General features: G+C 35.8%; 1 protein-coding gene across 3 annotated transcripts in view; it reads left to right on the plus strand.

The window, feature by feature from the left end:
* kay (transcription factor kayak) overlaps positions 1–9,541 on the plus strand; it is a 62,310-nt gene extending 52,769 nt beyond the window's left edge. For 2 of the 3 annotated variants that reach the window (XM_089640842.1, XM_089640843.1), the window contains exons 2-4: positions 4,668–4,839; positions 5,585–6,224; positions 7,138–9,541. In XM_089640842.1, the coding sequence (XP_089496968.1) occupies positions 4,668–4,839; positions 5,585–6,224; positions 7,138–7,477 (1,152 nt within the window). In that variant the 3' untranslated portion in view covers positions 7,478–9,541. Of the gene's footprint in view, positions 1–3,372; positions 3,724–4,667; positions 4,840–5,584; positions 6,225–7,137 lie in introns of those variants that run through there. The other variant, XM_089640844.1, reaches the window with a different exon arrangement.
* The last annotated feature ends 6,382 nt before the right edge of the window (positions 9,542–15,923 follow it).

A 15,923-nucleotide genomic window follows, 5' to 3' on the forward strand; every position in this document is an offset into this window, starting at 1 on the left:
CTGAGCCGCGAATTCTCAATTATGTTATGCGTTCCATTCCATTTTTAAGATTTGAAGCAATAAAATTACCCAAGTAGGTACCTACCTACACAAGGATTACCTAATCGGCATTCGCAGAATATTGTTCTAAATTTTGAATGAAAAGTCCCAAGGAATCGACGTTCGCAAAAAATATTGTTCTTAATTTTGAATGAAGTAGGCAGGTATGTTAGGTACCCATTCGCGTATCGCTCTTTATTTTTTTGTAAATAAAGTAGGTCCCTATCCGAAACTTAGTATATCCGACATCGATTCAATACTCCATGTGTAGGCGTTTGGAATTTTGAGTAAAAAATCGGTACCTACTCGAAACCTGTTTAGGGTAGGTACACTTACTTACGTTTCGTTATTTATTTTTTCTTTGTACCCTTTACATCTCATGCCCGTATTATTATTTTTTTAATAATTTTATTACCTACCCGTCACTAGGGTACCTACTCGCATAAGATGGCGTAAATTAATACGCAGATATTTTTTAAATATGTGATTGGTATGTCTATTATAAAAATGGGGAAGCTTGGAAGTTTGCTTTATGTCCCGGAACAAAAAACAATAAGACATTTTATTTAAAACATTATGTAGCCTCCACATTGACATTATTATATAGTTGGTGAGAATGCTTAATACATAATAAACTTTGTAATGAATGGTAATAGATAGGTAGTCATTGCAACTGTCAAGTTTAGTCAATAATGATTTTTCCTTAAGTGGAAATCCTCACGACGCAGTTTACCTTGTGCGTGATCTGTTCATTAGTAGGTATGAAGGTATATACATAATAATTATATATTAAGTTATAAATTAAAGGTTTGCAGGTGTCAACCTGAGTGCATGTTGTTTCCAATTGGAATTCAGTAATCGATAGGTAGGTAGGTAATTATTGCACGCGGAAATGTCATGTTATTACGTCAACGCGTCAAATCGAGCAATGTCAAGATCGGGGCTGTATTAATAATTTTCTTATAATAATAATAATCAGGTATTTCCGTAGTTGACACCCTTAAACTGGTTTGGAAACGACTTTAACCGAACCTAAAAACTATGGATATCAAAAAATAGTCGTCAAGCTGTATTTAAACATTGTATAGTGCGTAGAGTTAATTAATTTGTATGCAAAATATTGCCGCAATTTGTGACAGGAAGCCAATAATGCTCAGCCTTGGTTTTCCCGCGCGATACGATGTTTATTATCGCTTTTCCTCAACGGCATGTGACATTAAATATAAATAAAGATTATTCTGCACACATCTGTGCCGATAAACGCCCCGATGAAATAAATAAATATCCGTTCACACACTAGATTACAAAATTGACCTTCTTTTAGATCATTAATTTTAAACAAATATTGCATACGCATAAACTTTGGTTTGGTAGGTACTTACCTAGCATCAAATTATCAACCGTTTAAAAGGTTGAATTCAAATAAATATTGTTTTGGCAAGTACCTAACTAGAAACAATCAACAATTTAGATTGCATTCAAATAAAATTTGTTTTGTAAAGTTCCTACGTAGCATCAAACTATCAACCATTTAAAATGTTGAATTCAAATAAATGTTGTTTTGGGAAGTACCTACCTAGTATCAAACCAGAGTATTTTATCAGCAATCAGTACATGTATATTGAGATGTTCTTAGCATTCTTGAATTCTGGGAGCCAATATAGGCAATGAACTCGATTAGTCTGAAGGTTAGCTGGGTCACTTCACGGCTGCAAATCAATACCCCCTCTCCCCTCCCCCACAGTGAATAAAATGCTCAGTTTGCCGTTAAAGCTATAGATTTTAAGCATGCGAGATTTTATCGCGCTAAGGGGGTGAAAAAAGTATGACATATCTGCAATACTTGACCATATAAACGGGCAACCCACAAAATGATTATTTTTGGGGTTACCTGACTTAATGGCGCAGTTCATTATAATCTAGTACAATGTTCTATGTTTTGTCGTTGTTAAAACTAGTAGAATCTATATCACATTTTGCAGTCGTTTTTGTGGTATAACTTGTCTGATTTGAACTTTCGTTTTCGAGAAAATCGAGTCTGAAGTTGAAATTTTTTAGATTTAATTTAAAAAAAATCGGTCGCTAGGGTGTTAATATTAGTGACTGCTTAATGACTTTTAAGTGTCGAAACTTAGACCAGGCTCCAAAGGTTTTTTAACCTTCTATTTTCCAAAAAATAAAATAAAAAAAAAACGATAATGTGATGTTGGTTCACCAGTTTTCCGCTTGTACTGCGAGTTTCCGGACACCGTGTATAAGTACCGCTAAATCCTTCCGGTCATTATCCCCTCTAAACCAAGGGATAATTTTATCCCCCGGTCATCGGGAGATCCCGCTGAACCAGACTTGTCTCTGCCCATTGGATCATTGCCAAATGTCATTACACAACCCTCCGCAGCATCACTTTGAAGATCATTCATATAAACTTATCCCCTTATCTCCTACTCTTTGCAACGTGTACAAGAAACTTAGCTTTAAAATCGTCTTGCATTTCGACCGTAAGGGCATTTTCCACTGAGTAATTTAGCAGTAAAGGAAACAACTTACGCACATTAATTTGTCTATGGAATTAAACCGTCCATTGGCTTTTCTTTTTTCGCCAGAAGTATATTATTATACATGGTTGTTTTTATCAATTAATTATTCTAATGCATATTGTTTGTATCAGCAGTGTAGGTCGATGTTTAAATAGCAAAAATCCTCGCTATTTTAAGAATCGTACATCACTAGTTATATTATAATAATTGTTTTAACACCGCAAATTTTAGCCATTGGACTCACCGATGAGTCACCGTTTTGTATGCGTTCGCTCAAAAAAGTTATGAACTGTTTGACCTACCATCACGCCGTGTGATGTCACGAACAGGCAGGTCAGACAGAGTAAAAAAACGTACAAATTATGAAAGATGGTTCAGTTTTCGCCGGGTCTTCGGTGCTCATAACATTTATATTTTAATCTGGCTGGAGCTATCCTGAGCACGAGCAATAGTTGTATTATGAATACATTCATTCGTTATGGACCCCTTCATCCCCCTGTCAAAGGGTTAAGGTCCTTCTCCAGATGTGCCTGTTCCGGCTTCTCTTCACGCAATGTTTCCGTACCGACAGCCGAGTTATTAATAATCCCCACTTCTCGTAGATAGATGTGTTATGTGTGTGGTGAGTTCTCTATTATCGTGCATTACCTGGTGTTACCTGTACCCCCCGCACATGGCGGCCCGCCAAAATTCCCGATGCAAAATAACAATCCGCGCAATTAGAATGTGACGCTGCCTAGAGTCCGCAGACAGCGGCGGCCGCCTCCGCCGAGAACGCTCACGCTCTAAGCGCCGCCCGCGCTCCCCGCGGCACTAAAAGCGGACTGTCTCTCAATCCGCGGTCCACCGCCGCATCGAACGAACGAACCAACCAAATCGAACTAACTCTTAATCGAAATTTCGATTATATCGAAACAATTAAAGCCATCGCGCTAAAAACGAAAACGCGACAGCTTTAAAATCACATATCATCAAAAATTCGAACGAAATCGGGGCAAATTGTTAAAAGTTTTAAAATCTGCATTTTCGCGAGTACCTATTTCTGTTTATTGCCCACCGGGAATTTTCCGCGATGATGAATAATTCGGGAAACATGGACGCGTGTGAGATTGCGAGTATTTTGGCTAAAGAGCTGTGGTTCCAGCAGGTATAACAGATAACAGAGTGTCAGTGCCACTAATACCGCCAAAAGCATGCGCCAGGCTTGTGCCAATGTTTTCCTTTTTGGTAATCTAACCCCCCACCCCCGCCCCATTACCCTCCCAACCAAGGTGATGCTTATTGGAACTATTCCTAGGTGGGTTTAATGCATACATCATTATATTGAGTTCTTAATTTCTTCAAAAACGTAAACAACCAAAAAATAATGAAGAACATAGTTTTTTTTGTGTTTGTGTTTCAGTTTCATGAAACATATAATTCCTGCCTTCGATTTATTAACAACAAGTAATAACAAATAACATTAAACAAGTAACACTTTCATTGTTTTTTTTTTATTGCGAGAGCTGTCAATTCTTGTCTTAATTTAAACAGCTCTTAAATGTTTTTTAGTGCCTAGGTAGGCAAATCTACTATGTATGTTGCAAATAGAAATGAGCGTTTGGTGTTGCTTGTTGTTTCTAGTTTCAACCCACTGATTTTATCCTGCTAGCTTCCATGATTGACTTTATATGGACATGCACACAAGTTGAAAATTAAAAGGTTCTTTTTAATAATGTGTTTGTTAATGATGTGTATTTCAAAAATGGCCTACACAGTAATATTGTCTAGATATCATAAATGTTACACAAAAAACCAAAATATTTAAAGCTTGTAAAAAAATGACATACTAGATATGTACCCAGAAAGGAACAGAAAATACTGCAAACATGCTGGTCCATATGAAACTATTTCACAAAACATCAAAGTCAACTACATCAGAACTAATTTATACACTGTAATAATATAACAATATATCTATCTACAGTTATTATATATTTTGTTACCTGCTAAAATAACGCAACGATTACATTGATCTTTCAAAACATATTTTACCTACCAAATAATATCCATGAATCATCCTTCAATAATGTGTTCTTGTTGTTGTTTTAGTTGGCCCAGTTGGACGGTCTGAACTCGGGGGTCCCAACCCGCACCACGGCCACCCTAACCCCCACCACGCTGCGCAGCATTGAACAGACCTTCATCGAGCTGCAGTGCCAGGCCGAGCAACATAGCAGCCAGGCAGGGTTCGTGCCTCCGCCCATAGCGCCAACCTCACAAGGTGAATAGACTTATTAATATTAATCATATTACTTCTCCGTTAGCGCCAAGTTCAATCTCAGACTACGGTCCAATCAAAAACAAATTAATATTCCCTAGCCGTTGTCTGGAGTGGAACCCGATGCGGGAGACGGGAGCGGCATTACAGGCCACCAACAAATAAATGCTAGCAATACAAATACAAGCCTTCTTTACTTGCAGAGTTCCCATAGAATAAGAAGAAGACGAGAAACGCAATGTGGGTTTCGTGATTCAAAAGTTTGACCATTTTGTGCTTAAATTTCATATACAGAACTAACTATGTCAGGCAAGTGTAAGGGAGACGGAGCACGTGCTAAACGGTCTATAACCAAAGGGTACCAACTCAGTTTCCATTGTAATTACCGATCACTGTGCACTTCAAATTCGTCTGTCTTGAGAGTCTTACTCGTCGGGATAGTAAATTAATTATGAATGTATGTTGTATCTAATTTACATTTCCCCTTGTTATCTGTTTATCCTGGAGTTAGTTAGTCCAAAGACATTTCAGAACCAAAAGGTTACATACCAATATAATCAAATTTTAAGAATCAATCGATAAAGAAAGTACCTGGATTAAATTACGTACGAAGAAATACATTAGATCCAGCTTTGCTTGTTGTATATATCAATGTATCTAAATCAGTTTTTATATCAATTCGATTGAAAGATGTGTGGTGTGAAATCGTGGGAAAAATTACTCAACATTTTTTTTGTTTACTTTTCAGGCATTCAACAAACAGTTGGCTTTACTGGCGGCACCCTGAGGGTCTCCCCGGGGCCTACCAGCTCTAGCTGCAGCATAGACAGCCAGGGCTCCCCGTCCCCGTCCCCTAGCCCCTCCCCCTCGCCAGTCCCACACAGCTCCTCATCTTCTTCCTCAGCCCCCCGCCGCAGGGGCATGGGGGGCCGTCGCCCCAACCACAATCAGCCTAATGTCAGCCCTGAAGAAGAAGAACGCCGAAATGTACGCCGTGAGCGCAACAAGATGGCGGCCGCGCGATGCCGCAAACGCCGCCTCGATCACACCAACGAGCTGATCGAAGAAACCGAAGGCCTCGAGCGCAAGAAGCAAAATTTACAATCCGAGATACGCCAGCTACAGCACGATAGGGAAGAGTTGGAGTTTATCCTGGAGACGCATCGTGCTTGTTGTCGGCTGCAGACTAACCGCAGGGCTAAGAGCCCCCCGGACGTGAAGCCGGCCTACCAGACCCTGCTGGCCTCTGAGAATAACAGACCAGATCAAATACAGCAACAAGGGTTCCAGCAGGAAGGAGAGGACACCGTGAGAGTTAAAGTGGAGATGGTGGAACCCCCCATCAACCTGGACGCAGATGTTTTCACGTCACCGCAGATTAATAAAAGGTAAGAATTGACATACATATTTTTTAAATTTATTTTTTTAAGTATACCACTGGAATTTTGTAATGCAGATGTAAATGGATGATAGGAGGAATGGAAGTTACCTGATAGACCCAGATAAATTGAATGGAAATCGCCAGGATTGAACCCATAACCTGAGTGCCCAGTGTCAAAGTCTTGTCCTAAGTTGACAACTTTACCTTGCTTATTAGTATTTGAGGCACACTTACCGCATCATGAAGTTGGTACTTTGTATTCAGAGATTACTCATAAATAATGACTCAGTCCATTTTGCTATCTAATAAGGAAGGAAATTATAACTCGTGAATCACAGTTTGCTTGCTTTTTTAGTTCTCCCTTTATAAAACACTAACTTAAATCCCCGGCGTTGCCAGGGCTTTAGTTTTTTAAATCAAATGTAGACAGTATTCTATTTATATAAATAACAGGGTCTGTGGTATTTGATTGGTGGCGTGGATTTGATTGTTATACAATTGTATTCCAAGATTGATGAAATTTCGGACACAATTTTGCAACCTTCAAAACAAGAGGCATGTCTCAATCTTCATGAGATTTCGAAAAACCACCCCCACCCCCTATTCCCGCCCCTTAAAGCAGATTATCGATACTTCATGATGAAATTAATTTTTCTTCAATAATTGCAAAATCACTTAGTAGCGTAAAAATAGAAATTTTCAATTTATTTTTTGATAGTGGTGTGTGCAAAGTTATTTAAATTTATTTTTTATTTATACAAATCAACCAATTGCCATTTTGCACAAAAGTGAGGAATTACCAACTGGTTTTGGCCACTAGTGTAAGAGATTCATTAAAAATTGTATCCAATATTATATTTTGTAATTAGGTAGTTTAATTTAAATATAACTAACAAATTTTTTGTTTTATTAATTTTCAGAGTAATGCTGTCATCGGCGAACCCACTGGTAGTCTCCTCCGGTCAGGGCCCCTCCATGGGGGGCATGGGCACCCGTCCGAACCGCCCCAACTTTCTCAACGTACCGCTCAGCCTCACACCTGCGCAGGCGCACATCCTCAAGAACAACCCCAACATGAATGAGGTAGCCGGCATCGCCATCACCACCCCCTCAAATGGCATCCCCTTCAACTTCGAGAGTCTCATGGAGGGGGGCACTGGACTTACCCCCGTGCAACCCTGCGCCACCCAGCAACACAAAACCATTCCTGAGATAGGATCCCCCGACACTATGGTCAACAATAAACTCGTCAGCCTTTAAATTTAAAAAAGACTAATAGCCTATAAATAATGAATCTTTTAGCCTTAAAATTGCAACCCAAAAATAATGCTTTGCCTTCATGATTTATTCTAAATTCAAACATTTGTCTGTGGATAATTCTGTATTTCCACAGCTTTCATTTTTTTTTCTCTTGAGCATTATTTGTCTATGTAAAATTCGGTTTTAAAAAAAATGTAATAAATAACATAGAGAGATCTAAATTCTTTTAAAGTTCTTTATTTAAAATCAAAGGAAATGAGATTTCCTTTGCCATGGTGAGATCATTTTGCCTTCATCTTCAAAATTTAAAAAAAATGTTCTAAAAAATTACCAAATTTTACAAGTAACTTGGATTATGAAAAGCAAATCCACAGTACATTTATCAATAAACGTCGTAGATTATAATAATTCATTAAGTTCCAGTTGTTTTTTCAATACATTTGACAGTTTCCTTGGGTTGATTGTCCGCAATAACAATATGTCATTAAATGTCAGAGTTAGAGAAGTGTATTTCTAAGAAATAATAAATTCTGTCTGAAACTGCAAATGCATTATTAAATTTATCAACATAACTAAAAGTAAGTTATCAAGTGAATAAAAAAAACCAAGGAAAATCAGTCCAATCGATACAATTTTATTACAGATCTCTTAATTTTTTGTTTGTTTTTAAAATTTATCTTGTGACCATTCATTGTATATTAAATAAAGTTTTATCCTGGTCAAAAAACCCTTTTATTTTGTCATTTTGAAATGTACGATTTATAACAAATATGGACAATTGTTAGTATCTAATCATATATCCTTCCTGACTTAATGATAAGGTTGGTAATTTATGTTAAAAAATATATTCAGTTAGTTGAATATTATATTTTTTTCTCGATTTTGAATCATCACACAGATTTTAACCATTTTTCAAATGGCATTATAAAACACAGAACTAAATAAAAAAGCAATATTTAGTGAAATAATTACTGAGCCAAATATTATAAATGTTTGAGATTTAGACAAATTTCCGACAGAACAGTATTTTTTTTTTTAATATAAAATAAATTAAAAAAATATGGAGCATTGACTTCATTTATAGAGTTTAAAAACATGCTCATTTTATTAATATTGTAGAAAAATTGTTTCCTCATATTATTCCATGTCAAACATGCAAAATTATCTAACAGTTAATAGTATTTATTTTATTTAAGAGAAAATTTTATCATAAAACGCTCAAATTAGACAATTTGCGGGAGTGAAAATTTAGAATAAATGACTTAACGTGGCATAATTATATAAATATGTTTTTTTAAGGTATGAAGAATCTTAGAGTAATCTTGTGATAATTTCGGCCATGTTTTCTATTCATACACATTATTTATGGTAAGAAATTTATAAAAACGACTTGCTTTAGAAATTTTATTTTATTCGTAAATCAATTCATCGTTTTAGACTAGTTTCGCATTGGTGACTTATCAGTGCGATTCAGCGTACATCGTTTTGAATCGCTAAGTCACTAATGTGTACAGCCCTACAAAACAATGTATGCGGCTTAATCGTTCTAAATTGCACTGCTAAATCGCGCCGCAAGCCGCCAATGTGAAACTATCCTTCGAACTTTTACATTTATGCGTGGAAAGATAATTATTTAAGTATCATAATTTTTGTAATTTTTTACATAGGTGTATTAATGAGAGGAATAGTTTAACTGTAAACATGAAATTGTTATAATTTTTTGTAAACTTTTCTTTCTTATTCAAACCAAATATTTTATTCCTTTCCTTTCTTTATCAGCAATATTTGAATGAGAAAGGATGATTGGTGCTTTTTGTGTGTCCGTAGCGTGTCTTATTCATGCTACATAATATTATGTCATGTGAAATAGCAATAATAATTATAATATAAATAATTTCAGTAATGTAGTAGATTTATGTTGCACCGCACTGTGGCTATGAAAATATTCTTAATACACTATTTTTGTACAAGAATTATGATTTTGTGAATCATGTTTGTGTGTGTGACTTTAATATATTTGAGCTTATGAATTTTTTGAAATACATATTATATTTATGAAATAAATTCTGTTTTTATTTTGTACGAAATTCTCCAGTAAGTAATAATGTAATGGACGGACTAGAGCTGGGTCAATCAGTGGTTTAGCATGACCTGGGCGCGATATTTAATGGGATTTCGGGTCATTCATGACCTGAAACCCGATTACCCGTCATCCAGCTACTCTCACATTTGTTTGACTTAGGTAAGTAGGGGGTATTGTTACTGTTGTTACAAATGTGAAATTGTGTAGACCGGGCGTCTCAAGTCACATTCTTGCAACACAGGAATAGAGATGGTTAATCTGAAACTGAAATGAATTGTCACTGCGGTTTCAATTTTCAGTTGCCAAAGTTACATGCACATGGATTATTATGATAACTGGGATAGTTCAAAATAAATAATATTTGCAATTTTTGAATGATTTTTTTTATGCGACTCTTAGGGGTGTATAACTCCTATCAAAAATTGGAACTGTTGAATATTGTGACATCATATTGTTGCCTAAAAAACTCTGAAAGTCTATGGAATAAACTTTCATAGTTTGTCATTGGTGTATAGTAATAATAAGTAGGTTCCGAATGAGAATTGTACTGTCTATATATTGGCATAACTATGGTTTTTTATGACCAATTTGTTTCATACAAAAAACTTAAAGATATCGACCTAGTGAGTGGTCTGGTCTATTTATGGCGTCACCTCACAAGAGCGCCCCTGACCGTACAGTCAGGGGAGCTATGTCGCCACCCGGTTGGGCAGCGTCGTGAGGTGGGTTAAAATAGAGGCTGTGGGGAGGGATTTATTAATGCAGATCTTAAAGAGGCCCAGATTATATGAAGGAGGAAAACCAGATGCCTATAACTCGTTCCACAAAAGAGCCGTCTTACACAAAAACGAGTCGAAGAAGTGGCCCAATCGGCGGTGATTTAATTTTAATGTTTCATAATTTTTACTGTTAGGTTACATGATTTCAGAGATGTGCTTTATTTCAAATAAATCCATTTCAAATGGAAATGCAAAATGGGTATTTTCCATTTTGCATTTAAATGCTTTTCTCAATGCATTTTCCATTTTAAATCCTTTTTTGCAACATTCTTCCTACTATCTCCACTCATCTTTTTTTCATAAGCCCCAAATATCAGTCAGTTACATTTGTCAAGTTGCTCCCTGGTAGGAGCCCTGGCAATTGAGTGATACCATTACAAAAAATACTGATTCAAATACTGAACATGGGGCCATGACGCTGTAATATTAAATGTTAGATAGCAGTTTCTATGTTTTTACGTTGGCAACATTAGTCCCGCGCAAATTTTTTGTGGTTTCATGATCTGTAGTCGTGGTGTTTTTGGATTTACCATCATGTAATATGTTTGTTTTACATTGATGTCCATTATTAAATGACAAAATTGTTTAAAAATTCTATAATTATTTTGATTGTTTGACCTGAGAAACCATTTTGCATTTTCAATGCATTTTGAAAATAGGTATTTTTCATTTGAAATGCTTTTCTAAAAACCATTTTGCATTTTCAAATGGAAAAGTTTTGACCCATTTCCATTTTGCATTTCAAATGGTTTTGGGTACCCATTTTGCACATCTCTGCATGATTTATTATGAAGGTTACATCTATATTTTCTTGTAAGTGTTCACACATTAGTGAGAACATCTTATCAAATTAAGGAAAAACAATTTACATATATAATACAAAGGAGATTCAAATGAACTTAACGGTTCCCTGATAACTCCTCAAAATGACTCCTCAAAATGATTCAACACACCTATAAAAAGTGCTATAAAGTTATGAAAAGTACTTTTTATAGGTGTGTTGAATTGTCATTTTGCTGAGTTATCCGGTCACCGAAGTTAACAAATCAAATATAAGAAAAGAAAGAAAGAAGACAATAAAAGCAAGATGAGAAGAAAACGGTTAATGTGAAACAACACTATTATTATTAACGTTTTTCCCCAAATAAATAAATAGATTAATTTTGAGAGTAATTACACTAATGACCAAATAATTGAAATTCGGATGTTGCAACAATTGCCCTAGACCCCTAGCGACCTGTTTTAAATTCCACAATACCTGGAAAATAACAGCGCAAACAGAAGACACAACAAATAAAACTGTGTACAGAACACATCAATATAATATTATGTGGTATTTCCCAAATAAATAAATCGTTTAGCAAACCATTATAAATTTACATAGATGCTCGAAAAATTACCAAATAATAAATTGATTGTTGCGGAAACATAACATAACATATGGGAAATTCCAAATAGATAATGCGTCAATATTCACTGACCTCTAACATTTCTACATAAACTCGTTTCAAAATCAACAAAAAATAGTTGATTGTTTACAGGTGAAAAAAATATATTACATAGTAATTTTTGATTGAAGTACTAGTACGTATTGAATTATTTGGCGTGTTTAAAATAAGCCGAAGTAGCTCAGTGGTCCAGAGCACCTGACCGGACATCAGAAGGTACGGGTTTGATTCCCGTCGGCGGCATTTATTTTTACTCGGGAGATATTTTCAATTTGTATTGATATTTCAGGCCACTAATTATTGCTTATTATAATTTGTTATCCTTTGTGCTATGCATAAAAAACCTTGTCGAAGCAGACTGATGAAACCTAAGCGCAAGCCAAATACTAAGTTTGGTGATCACGCTTTCGGAGTATCTGGGCCGAAGGATTGAAATAAACTCCCTCCGGAACTAAGATCCATGACAAGTCCAACAGAATTCAGGTCTAAACTAAAAACTTACCTTTTTAAGCTGTCATACCCTTAAATTAAATATACCATTCCTCAGAGAAAGTCCAGTTATATCCAATTATGTCCTAAATCCTGTATCTAAATTTCGCTAATAAACAATTAGTTAATGTTAATTAATTAATAATTAGTAATAATAAGTGTTTATCTCAAGTGACCTACCAGGTAAATATAGTACTGTATATTATCTCCATATATAGTTAGTAATAACATAAATATATGTATTATATATTTGTACAGCGCCCTTGAGGTGATTTTGCACAAAAACGGCGCTATACAAATCATCCAAATATTATTATTATTAGTTTATCATTATAAAAAAAAAATAACAAGAAAATGCTGTAAAACGAGCACATATGTGCATCAACTCAGGAGGTGGTTATTTGTAGTATTGTTCTCGTTTCTATATTGTTGTATGTTACTGTTACATGTTTTACTAATATTGTTTCATCGTTATTTCATGCTTTAAAAACTTTGTGTATAATTTTCAATAGCTCACTAGGTTTATTCTGTTCTTAAAATCCACGTAAAAGCCCGGCTGGGCGTAAAACCAAATAAAGTCAAATTTGACCGATATCAGTTTTTCAACTTAATATCATCTATTTTACACATTGACTAATTAGTAATTAGACACAGCCTATTCACTAAGAAATAACCCCAAACCAATTTTGACTTGGTTTAAATGAACATTTATGAAAAGGCCCGCGCATAGTGTCGCAATGGGAAATGGGCACTAGAGTTAAGCTATTTTGTTTCCCAGCTATGGCTGGGCAAGTTCATTTTTTCATTCACAAAATTAACCCAGTTCCAAATATTTTAGATTGTACCTATCTCGGAGTTTATTTTATAAAATGTAATCAGCTATCTGAATACAAAAAATATAAGTACCTTACAGATAGCTTAAAGGCAGCGTAATAGCAAATGTCAGTAATTAACGGTGTTATATTTATTTCAAGCAAAGTTTCTGACGTCATCCTTCACATTAATCGAAATCATGACGTCATGCAGTGTGTGATACACTATCAACCAATATATAAACACAATATGGTATGGCATTTGACCGGCACATGATTATTATTGATGTGTTGGTTAAAATCACGCGTTGTTACTTATAAGGGCCCGTTCCCACTTCCGTTTTCAAATCGGAGGCGGGTCCCGTTTTAAAAACGGATGCCCTAGCGGCTGTAGTGGATGTATGGAGCTGTTCACACTTGTCCGACACGATCGCATCCGTTTTCAAATCGTGTCGGAACTCGCTCGCTCATAGTTTTGTATGGAGCTGTTCACACTTGTCGCCTAGTCGTTCCGGCAGAGTCCCCGCCACACCCCGACCCCTCCCCGCCCGCTCCCAGTCGCAAGGAAGCAGGCACGCTGCGTACTTGTATTTGGTTATTTTGTTAAAAAAATAAATTAAAACGTATTTTTATCCTAGCAATCTAACTCACGGACCGCCACTGGAAGACCCAGTAGCCAAGAAACTACAATATTTTATTTTTAATTAAATAAAAACAAAACGCTTGGTGTACACTACTTTTTTATATCAAAATTGTCAACATGTTTCAAAATTTATTTTTTAAACCTTACTTATTTTTCTTTATTTTAAAGCTTAAATGAGCTGCACGATTCACGGAAGAGCGCATTAGTTTAATAAACACCATAATAAAAAAATATTTGAGTTGTATTTGTTTTCTTACCTTAAAAATATCGATAGCCTTTCTTCAGGACAAATGCAATCTCTCAATTTTGTATTTTGATGCGTTAAGCTCTCTGAAATTCGTTTCAGTAGATGGTTAGGAAGTGATAGACATTCTAAAATAATTAAAGAACTTTAGTTAATCACTTCTCAACTCACCAATTAACTCTTGGAAAGTTTCTACAAAAATCTTTCACCCAAAATTTTCTTTTCATTTTTTCCCTTCTTTTTAATAAGTACCACATGACAACAAGAGCTTCATCATCGTCCATTGCGCACGATCGGCTACTGAAAAATGAGCAAATAAAATGTTTTGGTTGAATTGACAATTGTTTGTTTTCGTAGAGTGTGATCCGATTTTAAAACGGATCCGTTTTTAAAACAGAAGTGTGAACAGGGCCGTAGAGCATCCGTTTTTAAAACGGGACCCGCCTCCGATTTGAAAACGGAAGTGGGAACGGGCCCTTAGGCGCGAAGAACTCTTCAAGTATTGGTTATTTATTTGGGCTTGTTTAATGCAGGGTTGTATTACGGCCTCAATTATTTGCGGAATAAATTATATTATAAAAAATCGCGTCGTTCAGTCATTTATTTTGTGTTTACTATGTGGGTATGTTAATTACATTTCCCTTTTTATTGAAAAAAATATATGTAGGTATATTACAAAACTGAAGGGGACATATACCATTTTTGTCATTTTTATTATTATGGCTGTAGAGGTGATGGAGGTGGTGTAGGATATATTACATGAGAAGGTACGTTCATGTAGGCTAAAAATATTAGGTATTGGAATAAATATTTTCTATATACAGTTTTGATAATTATTCTTAAAATTTCTTATTTTCTAAAGGGTTCTAAATTCTCCAGTCTTTTATTATCCGATAAAGGAGCGTGACTATCAAGTTGAACGGCTTTACCGCAAGAACATCCAACCACCCAACTGCCAACCAAATCGAATCGTCTGTAGCGTGGTTGAATCTACTTAGTCTGCCCGAGAGTGGTTAATTTATTATTATTATGGTCTGCCTATGGAGACGTCGTGTCGTAGTTGTCTGTCAGCATACATTTAACGAAAAAACGACAGATATATGAGGATTTAATTTGCTTGTGGGAAACTACAAGCAAGACGTACCCCATAAATAAACCACTCACGTAGCCACTCTGATAGAAATGCCAGGAACAAAGCTTATGTGATCCTTTTGGAGCAGTTCATGTAATGAACAGTACTAGAGCGATCGCAATTTCGTTTTTTTTTTGCAGTAAGAGGCATGATGCTCGTGCTCCCCAGAGGGGCAACGAGAATTTTTCGCTTTTCACGATCATTATTTTCATACTTACGATTTCATATAGATAGTTGTCATTAGAGAAGAAATAATATTTTGAGACGGTACTAAATCATCAAAAAATGGCAGCACCCTGAACATAACCATAGATAACAATCAAGAAATCATCTCTCTCTGTTATGGCCCATCACACAGAGCGATTTTAGTTTATCAAGTGGGTATTGAATGACACTTGAAAGTTAATCGACAAGTGTGATAGCCCATAAATGAATCACTCACCTTTCAACAGAGTTGATCGACGAAAGTTGAAAGGGAGTCGCTATATGCACAGCGACTAGTCGACAAGGGGCGTGGCCAACATATCCGAGCATACCCGAAGTGAAGTGTTTCGGCGCTTTATTTGAAATTGGTTCTCCGCTCAGATTTTTTTTGTGACGTCACGGCCGAGCGTTTCCGAATATTGCCGAGCAGCCGATAGCTAATTTTCATCTTTAGTTTCATACAATTCTTGCACCGTGATTTCATTTGGTTAGATTACATTACTATATGGCCAATATCATAAAGTCGATTCCAAAGCCTCAATAAAGACTGTTTGGTATGGCAACCACATTCTAATTCCTGTAAATATAATTAATTTTGGACAATAAAAGACT

The sequence above is a fragment of the Hesperophylax consimilis genome, chromosome 16 (genome assembly GCF_061612785.1).
Source record: "Hesperophylax consimilis isolate HC1 chromosome 16, BYU_Hcon_1.0, whole genome shotgun sequence".
Classification (NCBI taxonomy): domain Eukaryota; kingdom Metazoa; phylum Arthropoda; class Insecta; order Trichoptera; family Limnephilidae; genus Hesperophylax; species Hesperophylax consimilis.